Source organism: Sarcophilus harrisii, chromosome 1 (genome assembly GCF_902635505.1).
Source record: "Sarcophilus harrisii chromosome 1, mSarHar1.11, whole genome shotgun sequence".
NCBI classification, from domain to species: domain Eukaryota; kingdom Metazoa; phylum Chordata; class Mammalia; order Dasyuromorphia; family Dasyuridae; genus Sarcophilus; species Sarcophilus harrisii.
In genome coordinates, this window is record NC_045426.1 from 211,699,640 (window position 1) to 211,725,033 (window position 25,394).

The window sequence follows — 25,394 nt, forward strand, 5'->3', positions numbered from 1 at the left end:
GTTTCACAGAATCTGGCAGGTTAATTTGAGTTCTATGACAACTGGCAATCCCCTAAAAGGTAGGAGTGGGAAAACTTCCACTAAAGCCACCTGTTCTGATTAACTCAGAGGTCTAATAAAAAAAAAATCTGAAAATTGTTATTGAAAATAACTCATTTTTCTTTTAATTTGTTATAAAATAAGCATTTCATAACACAGTATAATAAAGATTGCACATGAATCTACAAATCTATTATGCATAACTTGCTGTTCCTTTTAAATATATAAGAAAATTACCGTGTACCTTTTTTTTCTGCCTTCTTTGCTCTACTTTTCTAGAATATAACTATCACTAGTCACAAAAGGGTAGGTAGGTAGGTAGGTAGGTAGATATAATTTGTAAAATTATTCTATACATATTTCGATTTATCAGTTCTTTCTCTGGATGTCAGATATTGTCTTTCTTTATATGTCCTTCACAGTTAAGTTGGGTATTTATGATAATAAAAATGACTTATTCACTCAAAGTTATTTTTAAAACAAAACAGCTGTTACTGTATACCATGATCTTTTGGTTCTGCTCATCTTGCTCTTTCAAGTTCTTTTCATGTTTTTCTAAGATCACTGAGCTCATTATTTTTATACCACAATGATATTTCATAACAATCAAATTCCATAAATTGTTTAGCCATTCTTCACTTTATGGGCATCCCTGCAATTTCCAGTTCTTTGACATCTCAAAGAGAATTGCTATAAATATTTTAGAACATATAAGTTCTTTTCCTCTTTTCCTAATTATCTTTGGGAACAGACTTGATAGGGTTATTTTTAAATAATGCATTTTAGTCTAAAAAGCAAAAACTTCAAAATAATCTTTAGAGAGGGAACACAAATTTTTAGGAGGCAATGTATAGACCAGAAATAATTCTTCCATCAGTGTGGAAAAGTACAGGAATGGTAAATCACCCACTCTGAACCATACATAATATTAAAAGATTTACATAAGACACGGATGGAAGTACTATGATTTATTTTTGATCATGATATTATGCTTCAGAAACAGATCTTGAAACAAAGTCTTCCCATTTCCAGATTGCTAGTATCCTCTCTGCTCCACTACAATTTCATGCTGCTTTTTCATGAATATTATATTTCCCATTTTATAGAAGACAAAAATGAGACTCACTTGGATTAAAAGCCTTGCCCAAAAGACACATAACTAAAAAGTTTTAACACACAAATATAAACCCAGTGTTCTTTATTTCAAATCTCCAAAGACTAGAATAGGCTGCACATATCTTCAATAGATCTGTGACTGAAAGGCATCATTAAACTTCTGACAAAGATAGTTCTCCAAATAGGAGCTGTTTAAAATATTTGAACTAGAATTTGAAAAGTGACAAAAATATCATTTTCCTACACATGAAGGACCACAGATATTCAAATACCTGAAAGACTGCATGGTATGTTCTATTCATAAATCCAAGCCAGGATTGTGGAAGAAGGATTGAGCGATGCCATTCTGAAGGTTGGATGTTAACCTGGATGACAAATGAATAGCCACATTAATTAGAGAGACATTTAAACACAAAATGATTATTGTAAAGTCATTTCAAAACAATTTTATCTAACTTTTCCCTTCAAATATAAAAATCTTGAATTCTAAGCTTACTCCAAAAAAATACCGGGCACTTGATAGCTGTTCGATCTCAGGGAATCCACTTAATCTGTATGCATCGGTTTCTTTGACTTTAAAATGAGGATAATAATAATAATATCTATCTCCCAGGAGTGTTGTGAGGATCAAATGAGATAATATTTCAAAAGCCACTTAGCTTGATGTCTGGCACATAGTAGGTGCTGAAAAATGCTTGTTTTCTTCGTTAAGAGCCCCCACACTTTCCATATCTCTAATAACAACATTTGCACTATTTTTTCTCATAATATTGTTAAAGGGAAAGTACTTTGTTATCCTTCAAGTGTTATTTAAAAATGAGTTATTATAGCCTCATTGGAGGTCTGTAAGTAGAGGATGTACAATCATTTGGTAGGTATGCTACAATGCATAAATGAATTGAACTAAATGGCCTTTGAAATCCCCTTAACTCTCAAATTCTGTGAGAGTATCAGCAATAAATTTTAGCCTCTAGTAGGGAGAATGAAGCAAATCAAATATTGTAAACTTTATTTTTTATTTAATTCCATAATCATGATAAATATTTTAGCTGTTTCTTTTTCCATCCCATTCTCTCCAATGGAATATGAGCTTCCTGAAGATAAAGAACATTACATTTTTCTCTTATCTGGAGTATTTAGCACAATGGTAGGTACAGAACAGCTGCTTAATAAATAAATTAATTTTTAAAAAAACCATTTACTATGTGGCAAGAATGTTTTATGTACTGAAAATATAAATAAAAAAGTGAGACAGCTCCTAACCTCAAAGAGATTACATTCTTTCAAACAAGATGAGGAGGGGGAAGAACACAAATATATGGGAGTAAGGGCCAGGGAAGGAGGAGTTGACACACAGAGAGATCAAATAACATACTCTTTCTATAAAAATGTCAATATGATAATGTTTGTTTAATTTTTGAGAGAAAAAGTGGAGAGCTCGGGTTGGAGGGGGTGACTTATATATGAGTAAAAATATATAGCCAGTTGGCTTATCCAAGAAATTTGCATGAAGTGTAAAGTCCGGTGGTCTAACATTGGCTGGATATGGAGGCCAGTTGAATTTACGCTTGTCCAGTTACTTATTGATCAAGACAAATGCGAGGCTAAAGTTCCAAAATTGAGCTGATTAAACCCAACTCGAGTTCTTATCTCCCCCACTACTTCCATTCTCCCCTCCACGAAGGCTGAGAGTACCTCACTGAATGAAAATGAATGGGGTTACTTCTGCAAACTTGTAGGTTCATGTAATAAAAATTCTACTGCGAATTACAGTAGTTTGTGTACACATTTTATTTGCCTTATAAGATATCACAAACTCCTATACCTTGAGGATTATTGTTTTGGTTTTTATAAAAATGCCCTCATAACCCAACCAGATAAAGCACAATGCTTTACCTCTAATACGATACAATAGGTATTTACTTAATGAATGAACATTCAAAAGCACCAAATCCTCAAGTTACTACATGTTACCTGACAGTAACTTATGAAAGTATCTCACCTTAATCAATCAGTAAAATTCTAAGGGAAAAAACAGTTTTAAAAGATTATGTTTTGGTTCTGTCAATTCCTGTGCAATTCTAAGCAAGTCACTAGGTATCAGGTTCCTAATCTGAAAAATGTTCATATATACTAGACAGACAGATATAAAGTGAATTTTAGATACAATATTCTATAAAATGTATGGATCCGATTGAAGAAAGGACCCTAAAACTCTAAAACTCCTTGAAGGACAAATTCTCCTTGAATCCTGTCACTATGGGGACCCCACTGGAGGACAAGCAGTTTCATTCTGTAGTATGGGTGGGGCTGATTGAGCTCAGAGCTGGAGACACCGAATTGAATTCAATTGAATTTTTTCTATTCAATTCAGGTGGGGCTAGCCAACTCAAGCTGAAATCCAGCTTGTAGATAAAAAAGAGCCAACTTGGAACTCCACCCTCTAGCCCAACCCCCATGGAGCAGTTTGGCTTGTAGCCAAAGACTTCTATTTTAGAAAGAGCCAACTTGGGGCTCAATCCTTGCAGAAGAGCTAAAATGTCAAGGAAACTCTCTTTCTTCCTGGCATAGCAGCAAGCCTCTGCCCCCTGGGATAATATTCTCTTCCAGTGCTACCCTCTCTTTATCCTCATCTAACTTTATGCCTCTCTGTCAGGATTTCTCTGAAGTTTACTCCTCCACTACTTTACTTCCCAATATCTATAATAAACCTCTTTTATCAGTCTAGCCTTTTGGGGTTTGTAAATTCCTTTACAGAGAACCTCTGTGCCACCAGAAGGGAGTTCCCCAAAACTCCCTACCCTTGCGCCAAATCCCAAGGGGGTATAGGAGAGCCAAACTTCTCCATTTGGTTCCCTGAACCCCAAACCTGACACTAGACCTTATCATTTAACTCCTTGATCACCAGAAACCCTAATCTCATTTTGGTTCCCTAAATCTAGACTTCATCATTTGGTTCCCTGACAAAAGGGAATCTCAAAACCTAAACCTCATCATGATTACTTATAAGAAAAAAGTTTACCCAGATTTTTCAGCAATTGTTTTCTTTCTAACTCTTCAATTCACAGCAAATCTTTTTGGATGTAATTAAAGGACATTTGATACCAGTTTTTGACTGTGTATTATTTATTCTATGTGTTTAATTTCAGTTAAATCCACTGTGAATGTTTTCTCAACTCATAAGATTATCAGCATCTTTTCCTTTGCCTCTTGATTATTTTTTTATTTAAAAACTTCTTTTGCATGACTAGATGGGAAAGAATTGCCAATAGTGAAGAATAAACAATTAGAGAAAATGTTGAATAATGGGAAGAAGCATATCTGTGTTTATCATTATACATCTCCCCAAGAAAACACTGTCAGAAATATAGTTTGGTAATTTTAGGTACTCTCTAATTATTATGTGATGTGTGAGTTGCTATGGTAACTGGGTTTTCCCCCCCATTAAACAGGAAAGTAAATGGCTGCTTAAAGTATGATTGAATTGTTAGTTTGCAAGCTAATGCTATCCCAGAGAGAGGGCCCAATGTAGTATTTAAACAAATGGTCAGAAATGCGGAAATGGGTGCCATTTCATGATGGAATGATTTTCTCTTCACTATCCCTCTGGTGCCTGGGCTTAACTTTTATTTTCCTAAGAACAAGAATAGGGAAAACTGTTTTGGAAAATAAAATTGATAGCAGATCATTTAAAATTTGACATTATTTCAAGATAATTACCAGAATATCAAGTATTTTAATACCACAGGCATGCTGCTTTCTTTTCTGGGGATGGAAGGTAGGTGATCACAGAACCAAATATGGCATCTCATAATATTTTTTAATACTGTGTCTGTAGCAGAGCCGAAAGCAAGTACTTTCACTCCTTGGATAATAATATGTACATCAAGGGAGCATTAACATGCCTTGTTTTATGAGCTGTGTGCTTAACATTAATGGGGAATGCTTTGCTTACCTGTGAAATTTTATTTCACTGTTAACCTTTGATTTCCTCCTCTTCCCTCCCCCCACTCATTTATATTTGCTGTCCTAACTACATGATTCCCATTTCTGGAGGCCTGCTTTTTTTGTTATTGTTTCTTTCTAATCAAAGAACCTTCCTAAAAGTTTTCTTTAATGAGATTTTCTTTACACTAGTGAAGTGTGTTAAAACTTGATGATTTTCTTATAAATAGTTTGAGTTAAACTGAGAACACATATAATGTAGAAAACTTAGACAACTCATTTTAGAACAAATATCTTGACAGGACATTATTGAAAACAAATAATCACATAAACTCTAAAGGTGAAACATCTATCAATGAAAGAGAAATTGTGAAGCTTTTCATCTTTTCTCTTTATAGACTTGCTAGAGAATCACTGTTCCTAAACAGGATACTTTATGTTGAACTGTTATTTAGGCACATCTAATTGGAAACTGGAGTTCACATTTTCTGAATAGCTTAAGTATAGTGAGTAGATCTGCAAAAGATAAGGTTTATAATACCAGCTTTTCATTCTGACATGTAACCTAAATTACAGCTGTCTGTTGAACTGGCTACCTCATGAGTAGTTAGTTTAGAAATGTGCTTTATGAATATGTTAGTTTGGGGCTTTTTTAATCTAAGAAATTTTTACATGCTTGGTAAGGTACAGTATATTTTGCAAGGCATTGGGAACAGAAAGTTAAATAAGAAAATTGGGGGAGACAATATGTACATAGACTGGTACATGGGAGTTGATGGAAGATAGCTTTTGAAGGGAAGAAATAAGCAGTTGGGGGAGACTCATAAATTGCCCCCTGAAGGAAGTGGCTCTTGATTTGAATCTTAAAGGATTCTAAGAGTCAAAGATTAGGAGAAAAAGCATTTTAGATATGAAGGATAGCCAGAACAAAGACACACTGACAAAAGTTGGGGGTGGGGGGGTGGGGGGGGTGGGATGTTTAAACAAAAAGTAAGGGGAATGGCAATATAACAGAACATAATTTTTTAAAACTGTAAGAGTTTTCCTAAAGGGCCAAGCTATAAAGAGCTTTAAAAGCCAATAGAACTTTAATTGATAAATGGTCCAAGTATATTAATAGGCAATTTTCACACAAAGAAATCAAAGTTATCATGGGAGGGGATAATGGGAGGGAGAAAAGAAAAAAGAAAGGAAGAGAGAGAAGGGGAGGGAGGGAGGAGGAAAGAAAGAACAAGGGAAAGGGGGAGAGAAGAGAGGGAAGTAGGAAAGAAAAGGAGGAAGGGAAAGAGAGAGAGAGAAGGGAGGGAGGGACAAAGGAAGAGAGGGCCCTACTCATGGCTTTTGTTAGTTGAGTATGGTAGCTATAACTAGGGAATTGTCAGACTCCCTTGTGCATATACTGATTCTAGATCTTATAATCTAGGAAATCACAGCTGAGATGGACCTGGTTGTTGACCCTGAAGAGATGAATCCTGAAAATGGGAACAGGCTACAACATCCAGTAGCCAATCATGAGTCTTAAAACAACTCATCACACAAAGAGTTTTAGCTCAACAATGTGATCTCACCAGAAGCTCTCAATGGTCCTGACTTGTTACTAGAAATCAGAGAACATTGGGCTCAGAAATAGCAACAGAGCTATATCCCTTGTTCCCAGAAGAGTCATGTGTCCTAGAGGCAGTCTAAGACAGCTACATGTGAAAAAAGGATCCTGAATAAAGGTCCGCAAGCCCATTTGTGACAGACTATTTCCTATTATTTTCACTATTCTCACGTGCTCAAAATCCACATTAAGGGACACTTAACTTATTGTCTCTCCCTCTCTAATTCATTCTTCATTTGCTGCCAGAGTAATCTTCCTAAAATTCAGGGGTTCTCAAACTTTTTAAATAGGGGGCCAGTTCACTGTCCCTCAGACTGTTGGAGGGCTGGCCTATAGTTAAAAAAAACTTTGTTTTGTGGACCTTTAAATAAAGAAACTTCATAGCCCTGGGTGAGGGGGATAAACGTCCTCAGCTGCTGCATCTGGCCCGCGGGCCATAGTTTGAGGACCCCTGCTAAAACTATTTCCTTATTCAAGAAGCCTTCATGGTTCTCTTATAGGATAAAGTCCAAAATATTTAGAATGAAACTGAAGGCTTTCGATGATTTCACTACTTTCTCCTTCTCAGTCTTATCTTCTTTCCCTCCTCCTCACCCTCCTGCATGAACCCTCCATATCATTCAGGCTGATTTTTTCCTGTCCCTCTCATTACCTACCAAATCCAAAAGCCCACTGTCATCTTACTCAGTCTCACAAGCTAGTTGTGTGATTCTTGATTCCACCTTCTTTCTCTTCCCTTAACTCAATCATGTGTTTAATTCTCTTGATTTCACCTTTGCAATCTTACTATGTCCCCTTCTCTTCTCTGACATTGCCATCATCTGCAGCAGATTTCCATGACCCTACACCTAGACAATTGCTATAGTCTTTTGTTGGTCAGCCAATTCAAAGTCCCTCTCACTTCAGACCATCCTCCACTCAGTTGTCAGAAGGATCTTCCTGAAGCACTGATCTGATGTCACTCCTCTGTTCAATAAGCTGCCATGGAGCTCTATCATCTCCAAGATCAAATAGAAAATTCTCTATTTGGCAGCCAAAGCTCTTAAATGATCTGGCTCTCCCTCTTACTCTCCTCCCTAAACTCTGTTATACAGTAACCCTGGTATCTTTGCTGTTCCTCACATAGAACAAACTCCATTTCCTGTTCTCAACATTTTACTGCCTTTCCTCCAAAACAAAATCGCTCTCCTTTGTCATCCAAACCTCGTGGTTTCCCTGGCTTCCTTCAAGTCCTGGATAAAATCCTACCTTCTTCATTTTGTTCTGTATACATTTTATCTGTATATCATTATTTTAATGTTGTCTCCCCAACTAGATGTGAACTCAGTGAGAGAAGGAATTGCCTTTTACTTTTCGTTGTATCCTCCAGGGCTTAGTAAAGTGCTTGGTATACAGCAGAAGTATAATAAATGTTTATTGACTAAATATTTTTGACCAATACCACATCTTCAAACGGTACACCACTGGCTGTGCTGGCCCCTCCCAACCCTGCAGGTTTTACACTTGTATCCCCAGGGCTTAGCATAGTTTCTGACACATAGTATTCTATTAATAAATTATTTACTGATTGACTCTGACTGCTTATTTAAATTTAACTTATCTTTTGAGAATCTGTTCAAGTCTTAACATCCTCCAAAACACTATCCTTGACTACTCGCAAACTCCTAGGATCGCAAACTCCTAGGATCTCAACCTCTCAATTCCTCCAACAATGGCATAAGTCCTATATAATTTAACTCTTAATTATACACTGTCATGTTCTTTGCATAATTACTCCAAGTAGTCTATTTTTTAAATAAGAAGTATTATGGGCATCACAAATTCAACAAGTCTAAAATCAAATATCTTTCCCCCAAAAAACCCACCCCTTCTCCAAACTTATTTCTGCAAGGGGTACTAATCTCCCCGCCACCATCACTATATCCAATCACTTGCTAAATCTGGTCAATTTTACTTCCACCCACATCTCTAACATCCACCCTCTTCCAAAACTCTAGTTCAAGTTTTCATCAATTAGTGTGTTGTAACTGCCTCTGAGTTGGGCTGTCACCATCCACTTCTTTTCTGCAATATCTATTATACACAACTGAAAATCATCTTTCTAAGGTACATGTCTCATTATGTTATTTCTCTGCTCAAAAAACAACAATGGCTCCTTATTGCCTCTGGTAATTAAAAAAAATTCTTAGGCTATATTTTAAGTCTTACACAATTTGACTTCAATTTTCTTTTACTCCCCAAATTGAACTACAAGCCATTCCCTAAATATTATATTCTATCTCCTGCCTCTCCACAATCACACATGATATAATCTCAATACCCCCAAATACCATTCATTCTCTCTACACCTCCACTTCTCAGCCTTCTGATCATCTTTAAAGCTCGGTTCTGGAGATATTTCCTCCTCAAATTCCAATTTCTCAATTATATCTCCATTCTAAAATGGTCTTCATTTTATTTATTTATCTTTACATATGTTGTAACTTTCCCATACAATACACAAAGACTTTGTTCTTTGTCTTTGTGTCTTCAAGTTCTTGCAAGCAGTGGACACTTAACAAATACTGGCTAGACTGAGCTGAATGATTTTTGAATACCTGAGCTCAGTAATCCTATACAAAGGAACCAAAGAAAAGGGGAGGTTGAAGTAAGAGAAAGCTGAAAATGAGGAACACGGTCCTATCACAGATCTGCAAATAGTATTAAGGACTCCTACCTTGGAGAGCTAATTCACTCTGCATTTTGACATTTTCTAAGTCCTGCTGTAATATGTATAATATGGCTATCTTCCTTAGAAGATTTTCTTTTTTTGGCATGAAAGGGGGAAAATGGGAGAAGGGGCATGCTGAAGATTTCTCTCCTGTTCTGAGAACATTAGTGAAATCAACTCTTTCAGATGAATTTTTCTCAAAGAAACACTAAAATTGTCTGCTAATTTAGGTCAGCTAAAAACCTTGAAGAGAAACAGCTTTTTGAATATTTTGTGTTTCAGCTTTACCTCTATAAATCACTACTGGCAGATCTTTAACAAAATTTGAAAAATAAAAAAATAAAGCAAAAAGAAAAATTACCAAACTTCTTGTTCACTATGCCAACAGAGTAAAATGATCAACTGGGGTTCCCTTTCCTAGGCTTCTTTCCCACTCCCACTCTCCACACCCTGAATTCATAGAATTTTGCCTCACCTGCTATAAAAATGTTCTTTATTCCTTTCTAGTTTTTCCTCTCTTCCCTTTCTCTTCATGGATAAAGCAATGAATTTCAAAGAAAATCTTTTGAACTAGAGGTCTGCTTAATTAAAAATCCAGTTCCTGGCAGGATGAGGAAAAATGACTGGCAAGGGAAGATGGCTGAATTACAGCTCCTATTAAACTAGTAGCAATTAGGAATAAATTTAAGGTAATTCAATTCAACTAACATTTATTAAGCACCTATTAAAAGTGAGATATTATATTGGGCAAGACAAAGACAAAAATTTAACATTCCCAGATCTCAAGAGACTTATTTTCTATTGAGGAGAATCAGAATAGGGCTCCAATAGAAGGAGTACTGGAGCTGCCCTTTAGGAAATCGGAAATTTCAAAAAGCAAAAGGAGCTGCCTTAAAAGAAAGGGGGAGTTTATCTTCTCTCAGCCTTAGTTCCTCATCTATAAAATGAAAGAGTTAGAGCAAATGGTTTCTGTGATCCCTTCTAAGCCTACATGGAAGAGTATATGATCTAAGCAAAGACAGTGGAACATCTTGTACATGAAAATAACAGGCTAGTTTGATGAGAAAATAAGCTGATTTTATATTTGGTTTTATTTTTTATTTTTAAATTTGACAAAAATTCTGTCTCTATCCCTTTCTGTCTGTCTCTCCCCTCCACTCAAAATGATCTCATCAGCACTTATGAGTTCTACTGTCATCTCTATAAAGATGACTTTAAATCACATATCAAGCTTTAATCTTTTTCCAGGGCTCTGGTCCAATAAGACCAATTGTCTATTAGGTATCACAAAATGAGAGTTCTCTGAGTAGCTGAGATTCAACATTTCTAAAACAGAATTCCATTCCTATTCCTATCTTGCATATTTCTACTGAAGGTACCACCATGCTTCCAATAACTCAATTTTATAATCTCTATATGATCTACTACTCCTTATTTCCATGTCTAACCAGAAGTCAGATCTTATTGATGATACTTATTGGAAAGATGAGAAACATGAAAAAATGGGGTCTGCAGAATAGTGAGATAAAGAAGATGAGCAGAGGTGAACTGTGAAAGTTTTCAAGGATAAGAGTAAAGTGCAGTCACTAGTAATTATCTGGAATGCAAATCTCTATTTTTTCAACAACTGAACTTGGAAATGATGAGAATAAGGTGCAAGAAGGGGGGAAGAGTGATTCTAGCTATGAGCCTCACCAGGGTTTTCTTTGCTTTTCTCTACATAATCTAAATATGACTTCTAAAAAATTAAATGTTTTAGAAATTCATCTTAGAGTCTATACAATTTATTTGTGGATCAATCACATGATATCAGATGTCTATTTAAAGAAGGAAGAAAACATGGCAAAATGCATCTACTGAGTGCAAAATGTAATATTCAAACACCAGCACTAGCAGATGAAGGAGCACAATACTGCTAATGAATGTTCAATTTCCATAGGAAATGTTTGAAGAAAACAAAAGCTGAATACTTACTATACAATGGCTTGATATGTTTCTATGTTATTTGATATTGCTAATAAATAATACGGCCATTAACAATAATTAAGTCTAAATCTACAGATTCAAAGTTTGAAAGACAGACTGAGACAGAGAATATGAATTTTAACTAATTGCAAAGAAATTTCCATGGTTTTACTTTGGGTTGGGACCAGGTAATTGGGGAGAAAATTTTTATAATCTTGGGTGATTTGCTAAGGTTATTCAAGAACAAACATACTAGACTTCCTTTGAGAGAGACAAAATTAAGAAGATAAATCAATAGCAAAAGAGAGATTGTTATGGTCTTCCCTAGATACCCTGCATCACAAAATCACATTAACAAAGAAATATACTCATCTAGGTGCTCCATAACTTTGCAATGTTAAAAGAAAGCAAGTTAAGTTCCTTGTAGATCCCCCTATCCAAATTTATGAGAGAATATAAACCACAGGAACTTCCTAATCAAAGAGATCCAACAATCCATTCATTATTTTTGGAAACTTCAGCATCTCTATTATTTCATGTTCTGTGTACTAAATAATTCTACTTAAAAATTAGCAAATACCTATACTCAAAACAAAAAACACTTAGTTTCTAAGTGTTTCCTAGATTATTTCACCCATGCATACAATTTGTTATGGTCAAATTTCTTGTATACTTTAAGAATACCACATGAGTTCAATTACAATGACTGTTTAAACCAAAGTATTTTTCTAAATCTTTCAAAAGATTTCATCCTTATTTAACTGTTTCTTAATAACTTCAAATCAACAAAAATTCTGAACCTGGTGCTCTACAAATGTTATCAAAAAGTTACAAAGAATTGGACAGTTCTTTGAGATGAAGAGAAAGTATCTTCAAAGATTTACAATCTTAAATATGTACAAAGACTTATTTTGCAGGTTAGAATATAGTTAAGTACTTAACTATATTATATATTATAATGTACTTAACTACATAAGAGGAGTCAAATAGAGTGGCATGAAAGTAGCAAAGAAATTCTTATTAGAACTTGATCCAATTACAGGAGCTGGTTTCAATCCTGGCTTAATCACTTTACCAATGTAGATTTTAGGAAGAAGTTTAATTTTTAGAATTTTTAGAAGTTTTAATTTTTATTTGTAAAATAAGGTGTTTGGATTAGATTACAAGAAGGAGCATTCCAGCTCTATGATTCTATGAATGGAAGGAGTATAGGAATAATCAAGCAATCAATAAACATTTATTAAGCACCAACTATAACCCAGGCATATTTAGCATTTGGGAATACAAAAAGAAAAAAAAAGGATTAATGATAGTACCTGTCCTCAAGAAGTTTACAATCTAATGGGAAAAACAACATACAAACAAATATGTACAAAGTAAGATTTATATAGGATAAATAGGTATAATTAACAGAGAGAAAGCACTGAAATTAAGAAGGGTTGGGGAAGTCCTTTTGTATTAGGTGAAACTTTAGGAAAAGATTTAAACTTAAAAGAAAGTGATGAAAGCTAGTCAGTGAAAGAATTAGCCCTTCAATCAGTTAATAAACATTAAGTGTTTAGGATACTGAGAATACCAAAAAATTTTTTTAAAAAGTCCTTACTCTTAAAGAGCTCACACTTACGAAGGAAACAATATGTAAACAACCATGTACAAACAAGATACAAACAGGATAAACAGAAAATAATCAACAGAGAGAAGACACTAGAATTGAGAGGAATCAAATAGGATTTTAGCTGAGACTTGAAGGAAACCAAAAAAACCAGGAGGTAAAATGAGGAGGTAAATTCATTCCAAGAAGACTTACAAAAGATTATCAGTGAGTTCCAAAATAAATTGTAAGGGTGAGGAATAAGAATAGGTGTAAATAGACTAAAAGGTGCGGTTTGAGGGAGTAATGGGGGGGGGGGGGGGGGGGGGGGGGGGGGGGGGGGGGGCGGTCAGTTATCAGATTATGAAAGGCTCTGAATGCCAAATAAAATATTAGCAGACTTTATTTTATTTGGTGGATAGAAGACAACTACTAAAAGCTCTTTTAGTGCAAGTCTGATGTAATCATGATGTTTTGATAATTGCTGAGATATATATATATATATATATATATATATAGTGCTTTAAGGTTTACAAAGCACTTTACAAAACACAGTCTCTGAGCCCCCAAACAACTGTGTAACTTAGGTACCAGACTAGAAGTTTTATTATCTTCTTTGTGTAGATCAGGAACCTCAAAATCAGGAGGTGGAATTACTTGGCAAAGGACACACAACCTGCATCCGAAGCAGATTCAAACCTACTAACTCCAAGTCAAGGGTCTTTTCATGAATGTGTGCTCAAATAGTGTTAAGGATGAATAGGAGATGGAAAACGATGAGAGTCAGGGAAATACCGTGAACCAGTCAGGAAACTGTTATAGGTGTTAAGGCAAGATGAGCCTGGGCGGTAGAATTAGAAATCAAATACTGAATTGAAATGCCTGGGAATCGCCTTTCATAGCCGCCTTCCTTAATTACAGTTATAAGGCCAAATCTGAAGTTGAGCTAAAAATAACCCTGGAAATAATTTAGCACAATCTTCTCATTTTACGGATGAGAAGCCTAGATCCACAAAGAAACAAATCATTCGAGTAACACAACAGAGACCAGGTTGGAGGATACCTCTTCTAAACCTTTTGGCTCCAAACCAAGAGCTTTTTGTACCATGCCTTATAACTCAATCCACTGGTGAAACAGGCACAAATCCCAAAACTCCAGGAACCCATACCCACAAAATAGATGGAGTTCACTTACCTCATGTATAAGAGCCACTAATATTTGCTGGAAACTCCGCCCTCTACTGGCCAAAAAACGATTGATGGGTTTGCCATCTTTCCCCATATGGATTGGAAGATCATAGCAAAGCAGCATACCAGCTATATAAAGAGGGAAGAAAAAAACAAGACTGAAAATCTTATAGTAAAATCTCACTGCTTCAGACTCTACCTTAGTTACTAATTAGTCAAACTGGATGGAGATAAAGGTGCCTTTTGCTTTAGAAAGAAAGGGCTTATGTGAATATGAGTCATTATAACTCCTATCTTCATTATTATCTTGATTGTTTAGAAGCCTTCTTAACTGATTTCTAGGATTTCAATTAAATTTCTGATAGATGTAATTTCTGAATTAATGAAGAACCACTATGATTTAGGTATCTTCCTGACTTCATTTTTATCTCTGTGTCATGGGATTGTACTGAAATCTTATGTCTGTAATGAAATGAAAGCATATTATGATAATACAAAAGTAAAATTTTCAACAAAAATGTAAGCATGGATTGTTCAAACCAAGAAATGGCCCCAAAATCTTTTTCAAGCATTTAAGCTAACAGAAATACCTATATTCATTTTTATACTCCTTCTTCTTGACTGTCCCATACATCCATCCCTCCCTCCCTCTCTCTCTTTCTCTCTCTCTCTCTCTGTCTCTCTCCCCCTCTCTTTCTCTTTCTCCCTCTCTTTCTCTCTCTCATTTCTCTCTGTCTGTCTGTCTCTCTCTCTCTCCTCTTTCTGTTTCTGTCTGTCTGTCTCTCCTCTCTCTGTTTCTGTCTGTCTGCCTGTCTCTCTCTCTCTCTCCTCATGTAGCTCAGAACTACATCCCTCCTAGCACTATCTTAGAATGAACGACAATCCTAGTATGTAACTACACAGCCAAAGAAGATACCCATTGTATCGTTATGAGGACTGGATAGATAGGAGAGGGTAAGACTATTGGGAATCTAGGAATGAAAAATGATTAGTCTAGGAGGAAAACTAATCTTGGATTTGAGGAATTATCAGGACATGAGGATTATTGCATTTTAAAAGCGAAATTTAGAATACAATGTTTTACCTGCAAGACCAGGTTTAAGGCCTGGTTGCTTGTTTTTCTCATACATTTTCAACATAAAATTGGGAATTCCTGCTATCGTTTTTCCTTGGTCAGAACGAGAAGTACCTCCTCTTAATGCAGAATAGTAGACACCACGGGGCATGTTCACCATCTCCTGTTTCACAAGTGATATAAAAAACTCTTCAAGTGCTTAAAAAAAAAAAAAAAGGTAAAGAAGATAAGAAGATAAAAAGAAGTCTTGAGTATAGACATAATTAAGGACAAGAAAACATTCACATGGCTCAAAACAAATTATACTTTCATGAAGTTTCACTTATTCAAAGGAGCAAATTCACATTTAAAAAAAGGTCAAAGTTTATAACAATGACAACAGCTGGCATTATTTCAATCTTAGCTTTTTTTTTTTTTCCAGATAATTGATATAGGAGTGATGTGGGGCAAGCTGCCATATTGCTAGTATTCTTTTATATTTAATGTGTTGTGAATAATCCCATGGGGAAATAAACCTACTGATTGTTTTTTGGTTTTTATTTTTTGGCAAATGAATTATCATAATAATTATTATTATTCATTCACCCCTCCCTCTTCCTAATTTCCCAAAATTTAATAAAGATGCTAACCAATGACCCAGGTTCAGTCATTCTGTCCTCTCTCTCTTGTCTCAGTTGCCAAGTCTTGCTGATTCTATCTCTAAAACTTCTCTTGTGTAAACTTCTCTTTACTCATACAGCCTTTGTTCACTTTAATTGTCCAAGTTCTCATTCTCATCATCTTTCACAAGATTATTGTAAGAGTTTCCTAATTGATGGTTTCAGTTCTTCCAGTTTCCTCTCTCCAATAAATATTTTACAAAGCTGCTAAAATGAGATTACTAAAACAGAGGGATCTGACCATATATCAATCCTCTGTTTAAGAAATTCCAGCAATTTCTACTGATCCCTAGAATAAACCATAAACTTTTCTGTTTGACTTTTAAAGTCCTCAATAATCTACATTTCCAGACTGTGTTCCTTATACGATTCTTTATGCACTCCAGATTCTAGCAAAACTAGCTTACTTCCTATTCCCTGTACAAAATGTTTCATTTTCTTTCTCCAAGCTTTTGAACATTCCATACCTAGAATGAATTCCCTACTTAACTCTGTGATCACAGATTCACTGGTTGCCTTGAGAGATCAGCTCCAGGGGTTTCGGGTTAAGATGAAAATGAAAAAGGTCCCAGAAGCCTAACTTTCCCATAACTTCAGTAAAGTTCTTAAAATATAGCAAAAGAATAATAAGTAAAATAAGAAAAGAGACTATAAGCTTCACTTTCAACCCATGATTATGAAAGACAGCTGCCAGAAACTTACCCACACTCAGAGAAAATTCAGGGTTAGGATTAGGGTTAGGAAGGGTCCCTTTATCCAAAATAGCATAAATATCAATATGCATACTAGGAGAGGAAAGAAACAAACCAGACCTGACCACCTCCATCCAAGAGTACAGGAGAAAAGCCTGGAGATATAAGTAAATTAAAACAAGATAAAGAAATACTAGAAGAATACTGGTGTTGAGAGAAGCCAAAGGGTTAACCTAGAAGAAGAGAATAACTCCACAACAAGATAAAGTAGAAGTTCAGAAAATAATGGTCTTAGCCATAAGGACTAAGGAAATCATTGGAAGAAATGAAGCAGAGGAGAAAAAAATGATAGAACTGAAATAAGAGTCCTGGAGGAAGAGATTATTGAAGAATTTTACCAGATAGATGCCTTAAAAAATAGGAGTACAAAGTTCAATTAAGTCCATGAAAACAACAAATTATGTCAGAATAAAAGTGATAAACTAAAAAAAATTAGAAAACATAAGCTATTTACTATTAAAAAAACTAACTTAGAAAAATGGTTAAGATGACAATTAGCATGAATATCATACTTCTTTAAAACTATAATCAAATAAACTTGGATACTATATATCAGCAAAGCATAAAGAAAATATAACCAGATGTTTCCAAACAAGGAAAAATAAAAAGTAACAAAAATCCATTATAATTGAATGAAAGATCTGAGAATTCATAGGAAGACAATAGCCAAAACCCGAAATCTCTGATCAAAGAAAAAATATGACAAGGAAACAAGAGAGTGAGAATTCAAAGTAATAAGAAACCACCATCAGAGTTACCTACTACTATACTTAAATTTTTAAAAAGGATAAAAAAAAAAAATTAAAATGTTCCAATTTAAAAAAAAAAAAAAAAGGTTTAAAATTGGGGCAACTAGATGGTGCAGTGGATAGAGCACCATCCCTGAAGTCAGGAGAACCTGAGTTCAAATTTGATCTCAGACCTATAGCACTTCCTAGCTGTGTGACCCTGGGCAAGTCACTTAACCCCAATTGCCTCAGGAAAAAAAAAAAAAGGTTAAAAATTCATTTCCCCCCCCCCCCCAAATTTACCTACTCAGCCAAATGGACTACAATTATATGGTCTAAGAAATGGATCTTCAACAGAATTGACAACATTCTAGCATTCCTTATTGAAAGAAACAAAAAACAACTCAATAGAATAAGTGAAATGCAAACACAAGAAAAAAAATATACAAAGGTAAACACATTTGAGAAATGGGAAGGAAATAATAATGAATAGGGATTCAAAGAAGAAGAAACAAGTGTCCCTTACAACTATCAGTAGCTTATAGTATCACATGAAGAGTAAGGTAAAATAAACATAGGGCCTGGGATAGTATGGTTCTGTATAATTAATTTTAAGAGGGGAAAGAAAAGGGAGGGAAAGGGGACATTAGGGAAGAAATTAAAAAGAAAAGAATTCAGATTTCTCATAATTGGAGTATATAAGAAGTTTATACAAAACATAGAAGTGGAAGAAGAAAGTATCTCATGATCCTCATTTGTTTGAAGTGGGTAGAAGAGAGTTGAATAAAGAATTTGATGTAAGAATATATTCAATTCAACAGGAAAATAAGTGGGGACAGCAGACAGGGAGACAAGTTTAAGAGGCAGAAAAGAGTTGAAGAGGTAGCAGTCAAAATTAAGGCAAACTTCAACTTTGAAAGAAAAGGAGAATTAAAAGGAGAAAAGGAAAAAATGTGAGGTTTGATTTTGTTAAAGAAAAACAGTAGAACAGTAGAAACACTTCAATTATGGAATACTAATGCTGATCACACTCCTTTTATAATAGTACTGAATTCACAAGATTATTGTAAAGTCCAAATGACATAACATATGTAAAGTCTTTGGAAAAACTTAAAGCACTACAGAAGTGCTAGTGATTATTATTTTCTTTCCTAACCATATTCTCTGTAAATGAAGATGGGAGAAGAGAAGAACAAACAGTAACAAAGAAAGAAAACAGGATTATGATAGAAGGAAAAACATAATTAATAATCACAACAATGCATAGAAACAGGATCAAGTTATTTATAAAATGAAAGAGGGTTACAGAAAGGATTAGATAACCGAATTTTTAAAAATACTTTTTACAAGAAATACTCTTGAAACAAAGATTCACACATAATTAAAATGAAGAGTCAGAGAAGTTATATCTACTGTGAAAATTTTAAAAAGCAGGGGTAGCTATCTTAGTTTCAGAAAAGACAAAAATAAAAATAAACATGTTTGAAAAGAGTAGGGAAACTACATTCTGCTTAACAGAATCATAAATAATATCTATATATAGAGATATATATATATATTTAAAACAAATCTAATTCTATTTAGAAGTTGAAAAATTATCATAGTTGGATACATTAATGTGCTTGTTCAAACTAGAAAAAGCTAATGAAAATTTAAACAAGAGAAAAAATCTAAAGATAATTTTGGAAATATTTATAATTTAGAAATATCAGATATAATTAATACATAATAATCTAACAATTACTGAATGGGAATAAAAAGAAATATATTTATAGCCAATCTGCACATGGAGCCTTCATATTTAAAAAATGGCCATATTAGGGCATTAAAACCTCAAAACCAAGTGCTGAACAAGCAGAAATACTAAATACATTCTTGACTACACTCAGTGCAATAAAATTCATAATCAATAAAGGGCTTTTGAAGAATTACAACTGTAAAGCAACATTTTTTAAAAATCTGCCTAAAACCAAAATTTTGTAAATCAAAAATGAGTTAAACAAAATAAACTATGCATCAACAAATAAAAATACATGATTTTGAAAAATGAGCAAAATGAACAATTAGCGAATTTTTATTTTTATGAGAGAAAAGTCAAGGTACCAAAATCAAAACTGAAACAGAAAAAATAGATTGAGAAAAATAAAAGCCACTATAACAAAACAGCTCTTATTCAATTATATGTTCCATACCTGCTACATTAAATGGACAGTTGAATATTTGCAAAAATGCAAAGAACCAACATTAACTGACAAGAAGCAAAAAATTAAAATAAGGCAAGCTCAGAAAAAGAAAGTGGATTATCCAAAAATGAATTTCTAAAGTAAAAAGCAATGAAGCCAGACAGATTTAAAAGTAAATTCCATCAAACTTTTAAAGAACAACTAATTCCAATTTGTCATAATTTATTTGCTCTAAACAGGGAAATACAGCATTCCACAAAACTCCTGATATGGACCTAGTACCCAAATTTGAAAGAAATAAAGTAGAGGGGGAAAATATCACAAATGATTACTTTAAATTAGTATCTATTAAAAATGTTGAATTAATAAAGTAGCAATGTAGGTACAGCAATACACTAAAAATATTAGCAAGTATTATCATAATGATCAATAATGTAGGTTCAATTAAAAAAAATTATAAGCAGTATAAATCTATTTAAAACAAAACCAATAAGATTCATGTCTATCAACAGAAACAGAAAAAAATTTCTAAACAAAATAAAATAACCTTTTCTATGAATATTAGAAAAAATAGCAATAAATGCGCTTTCCCTTAACATCAACAGTATTTATTTATAGAGCATCAAGAATGAGCATTATTTGTACCTGAGAGATGCTAGAGGCTTTTTCCAATAAGAATAAGAAGGAAGCCATAACAACCACTGTTACCTCTATTATTTGACAAAGCTATAGCAATAGACAAGAAAAAAAAAATTGAGTACACAGACAAGAAAGAAACAAAATTGTCACTTTTTGCAGCTGAGATTTTGATTTACTTAAAAGAGTTTCATTTTAAAAATTAAAAGAAATAATAACTGCAAGTAAGCTATAAATAAATCCATAAAAGTACCAGCCTTCCTGTATACCAATAAAACCCACAGAGAAAATTAAATTTCATTAAAAGTAACACATTTTAGAATGTATAAAAATATCTTAAAAATCCACCTACCAAGATTCATATAGGAACTTATGAATATAAATACAAATTTCTTTAAAGAAATAAAAAGACATAAGCAACTGGAGAGGAATTAATTGCTCTTGCTTAGACCATGCTAATATAACAAAAATGATGATACTCCCTAAATTAACATATAGATTCTGTGCTATACCAAATGATTATTTTATAGAGCTGAAAATTAGTGATGAAACTCATTTAGGGGAAAAAAACAAAACAAAAAGGCAAGAACTCTGAAGAAAAATAATGAGGAAAAACTATGATCTGCCAGATCTCAAAATACACTACAAAGCAGTAATCATTAATACCGTATGGTACTAAATTAAAAAATTAAAGAGTTGATCAGTGGAGCAAATCAGGTACACAAGATCACAGAAGCAAATGAACCATCTAAAAGCAGAGCATTCTGGATTGTTATAACAAGGACTACAATTCTTGCGGAATGACACATTACCCAAAAAAAAAAAAAAAAAAAGACTAGGAAAAATAAAAAGTGGTTTGGGAGAAATCAGACTAAAACCAACATCTCATCATGAACAACAATAGAGTCCAAAAGAATACATGATCTACATACAAAAAAGTCATGTAAAACAAGATTCAATTCTTGCTTCTAAAATATACAGGGAAATGGTCCTATTACAAAGTCACCCTCCCAAACCCTAGTAAAGTCCATCAAGCACTAAATTAAAGAGAAAAAGCCAATCTGCACCACCATACTTCTTTATCAGAAGATTCTTTCTAACAATGAGATCAGAGGTCTATTCCCTAGACCCTCTATTAAATAAAATAGGAGGAGAAAGAAAGAAATATCTTTTGCAATTATATGTGATTTGGGAACAGTTCTTGATCAAAAAAAAGAATGCAATCACAAGAATTATACTTTAGTTACAATCAATTCACTAGCATGTCATGGCATCACTTCCCTGATGTCATGGTCCTTTTCAAGAAAGGACAACAACAATTTCAATAAGTAAAAATGAAATACAAAATTTTATGCAAACTAAATCAGTGCAGTCAGAATTAGAAGGGAAATATTTAATTGAGGGATGAGGAGGGAAAAAAAAACTCACAGCAGATTTCAGTGATAAAAGTCTAACATATGAAATTGTTGGGAATTGATTCATACATATAAGAACAAGAGCCATTCCCTAACAGATAAATGATCAAAGGATATAAACAAGCAATTTTCAAAAGAAGAAACAAAAGCTATTAAAAACATGTGGGAAATGATCCAAATCATTAATTATAAGAGAAATTATAATCCTCTGGGATTTTGGGAGGTTCTACCCCAAACTAATTATTATTCCAGAAGAAATAACAAAAAAGGAGGAATACAGAGAATATCCAAAGACATATATAAAATGATACAGTGAAATGATTTATACATTGACTACAATATTGTAATGAGTAAGAACTTGGTTAAGACTTAGAAACTCTGATCAATATAATAACTAATCACAACCCAAAAGACTCTTCTTACTTCTTGATAAATGGATTGTAGGTAGATAAGCATTCTCAGATACAGCCAATAAAAAAGACATTTTCTTGATTATACCTATTTGTTACAAGACAGGGCTTTAAGTTAATGGGAAGGCATATTATAGTGAAACCTTAGAGATAATATCTCAAAAATTTAATCACTCAAAAATACAAAAAATAGATGAAAAGATTGAAAGAGGGTAAGTACAAGAAAAGCAATGATAGTGTGTTACATTTAATGTATTTTTTAAGTGAACATAATAATAAGTGTAGAATGAATACATTTTATTTTAAAGATGCTTTCAGTTCAAAAAGTTCAGTAATTTGGACAATAATTACCCATATTTACTGCTTTACGACTTAAAATATGCTTTCTTTGTAACAATTCTGTTCAAAGAATTATCACTCTTGTGTTATAGCTAAGGAAACTGAGACTCAGGGAAGTTGATTTAGATAACAGTTGTGAATCAGCCTACAGAGTTAACTGTGGGTTCTGAAACATGAGTTGGGGGGATAGTCATAGATCAGTTTTGAAGTTATGAAGGGATCTACTAAAGGACATCAAGGGAGTCAAATCTGTGATCATTTGCAGGATGAGTCAGATCCAAGTGATAGGGTAAGGCTGGAGGGGATCTGGGGTAGGAATCAGAAGTTAGCTGGAGGGAAAATTTGCAAGTCGGCTATAGAGGAATGCCAAACATCCATCCTGGATTGAAGTCGGCAGTGAGCTGTAAGTCCAGGATCCCAGTTAAGTAATGAAGAGAGCTAAAAATATTAGTTGGAGGATAAAGAATGGGGTCAGGTGTAAATCAGGGGCCAAGTTCACTGGTACAGTGGGTTCTGAAGAGACTTATAGGGAAGGGTCAATTGTTCTAGAGTACAATCAGGGGTCAATTGTAGGGAAAATTCAGAAATCAACACCAGATAGATGAGCATACATAGCCCTCATTCCTAATACCAAGTTCATTCACACTCAAAGGCTGGCTCAGAAAGTTCTAATTAAGTGATGTCAGATGTTTTAGCTCACTGATAAAAACTACCCTCAACCATCTAAATTACCGATTATTATTATTTTTTTTTTGGTATTATTAGTACACAACAAATCATGGATCTAAGACTTCTCTGAAAAGAAACATAATTTAGTTTTGACAATAAAGAACCTTATTTTAAAGTGTCTTTATGATTGGTGGTCATTAAACCCAATAACTACTCCTCAATTTTAGGAAACATGGAGGTTATGTATTATTTATAAGGTTGTGCTGTGCACTGAGGGGCCCTCAGTTTTCAAGATCGTGCTGTGTTTGGATTGTAAAGAATTAATGCCATGTTATTGTACTTGGCTGTGAAATCAGAGCAAAGGAATCTTTATGGCCAGTAGATGTGGGTGGTAGTTGGACGAGAAGGTACAAGGCTTCATATTTCTGCAATCCAACATGCAGCCCATATTAGAGCAACACCTACAGGGCTGCGACAGCTAGAGAGTCTGTTAGCACATCTATTAAGTAGTGATTTGAAAGAATTTATAACTCAACTGTTTTATATTAGGACAAAAAGTGTGTGCATAAAGGGAATGTAGACATAAATGATTTGCTTTGCCAAGGAACTAGAATCCCTATGGGATAGCAAATAATTTCACTGTTTTGATTGTTTTATGATAGTTAACACACTTCAGGGAGGGGCAATAAGAAAGAGAATATTGATTCCCTTGTTTGTGGTGGTACTTCTAATTAAGCCTTGTAACCTTAATTATTTGGTATTTTGGTACTATGAAAAATGGGAAAAGAGGAAGGAAGAGATATTGTAAAGTGGAAAGAAATGTATTTAGAATCAAAAGAAGTAGCTTAGACTCATACCTCCATCACTTAATACCTGTGTGACTCAAATGAAGCCACTTGATCTCTCTGACACAGACATTTTGAAAATGATTTTCCAGAGTTCCTCCTAATTTCACATCTCTAAGATGCCATTCATCTACTCAACTACAGGTTGAGTACTGTCATTTCCTCCAGAACCACTAGAGGTTGCTACATACAGAAACAGAAACTAAGAGGCAAAGGAGAAAATGCTAAGCAAATAATTTAAAATAGAGAAGCAACCTTTGTAGGCACAAGAAAGCATGGTATTAAAGACTAATTTTCAAGGACAGCCAGGTCTAGGAGTTTATTTATAATGGGAATGATTTGACTCAACTCGTATTCACTAAAAACTCTGTATGTCTAGTTCTGTCTACTACCACACACTTCTAACTAGATTACAAAAAAGAAAGACAAAAAAGAAAAGGGAGGGAAAGAAAGGAGAGAGGAAGGCAGGAAAGAAGGAAAGGAGGGAGAAATGGAGGGAGGGAGGAAGGAAGATAAAAGGAAGGAAGGGAAGGAAGGGAAGGAAGCGAAGGAAGGAAGGAAGGAAGGAAGGAAGGGAGGGAGGGAGGGAGGGAGGAAGGAAAGGAAGGAAAGAAGGAAGGATACTTGCAAAGTCACTGTCCATAAATTAGCTAAGCCCCTCCCCCTCCAAAAAAAAAAAAACCAACAACCTGCTGACTTCAGTTTATATGTCCTCCACTGAATATGTGAATATTCTATGTGATTATATATTCATATGTATGATGTATTTCAACTTTGGCTAGCACAGACTTATTCTCTTTTCTGGACATATAGCTACTGATTGTGGGGAACTTTGTTTACATGCATTTTTCAAAAATGATCCTGTTCCTAAACTACACAGTATAAAGATTAGATTTTGGGTTAAGAAGACTTGTGTTAAATCCTGAAGGCAATAATGATTACTTGTATAACTGTGGACATAATATTTGATCCCTAAGGGCCTTGGTTCTTTCATCTATAAAATAAGGTTAGGCCACATGATCTCCAAGATGCCTTTCTGTTCTAACTCCTATTTAAAATATATATGAACAAAAGCTAAGTTCTATCCATGAACACATAGGCCAAGATTTAACTCAGGCACAGGAATTTACTCAGTCTGTCAAATGCTTGTGCAAATAAAATTTTCAGCCACCTTCTGTCCCATTATTAACTCAGCAGATCCACATGCAACTCTCTGCAGCATGTCCTCACTTCTTCTACCCAACTTTGACTATGAAAATAAGTCTCAAACATATCATAAGAATGTGAAGTATAAAGAGAAATAAATTTAATTCTTGCTGTGTGTATCTATTAGCAACATTTACCAGTGTCTGACACACAGCAAGTATCTAAAAAATGCTTGTTGATAGACTAAATATTCCTATGCTTATTTCGCCAGGGACTGGATTTAATTATATTGATTGGAATCCAGTTTTTAAGTTGTTTGATTTGTTGTGTTCATTTCACTATCTTTTTAAAAGGACAGAGCTTTAAAAATTTCACAGGTT

General features: G+C 34.2%; 1 protein-coding gene across 6 annotated transcripts in view; it reads right to left on the reverse strand.

The window, feature by feature from the left end:
• The window catches only part of FOCAD (focadhesin), a 352,199-nt gene that overhangs the window by 89,954 nt on the left and 236,851 nt on the right, over positions 1-25,394 (reverse strand). For all 6 annotated transcript variants that reach the window (XM_031969053.1, XM_031969044.1, XM_031969047.1 and 3 more), the window contains 3 exons: positions 15,242-15,430; positions 14,165-14,286; positions 1,428-1,520 (listed from right to left, as the gene is read on the reverse strand). In XM_031969053.1, coding sequence (XP_031824913.1) covers positions 1,428-1,520; positions 14,165-14,286; positions 15,242-15,430 — 404 coding nt within the window. The remainder of the gene's footprint in view (positions 1-1,427; positions 1,521-14,164; positions 14,287-15,241; positions 15,431-25,394) is intronic.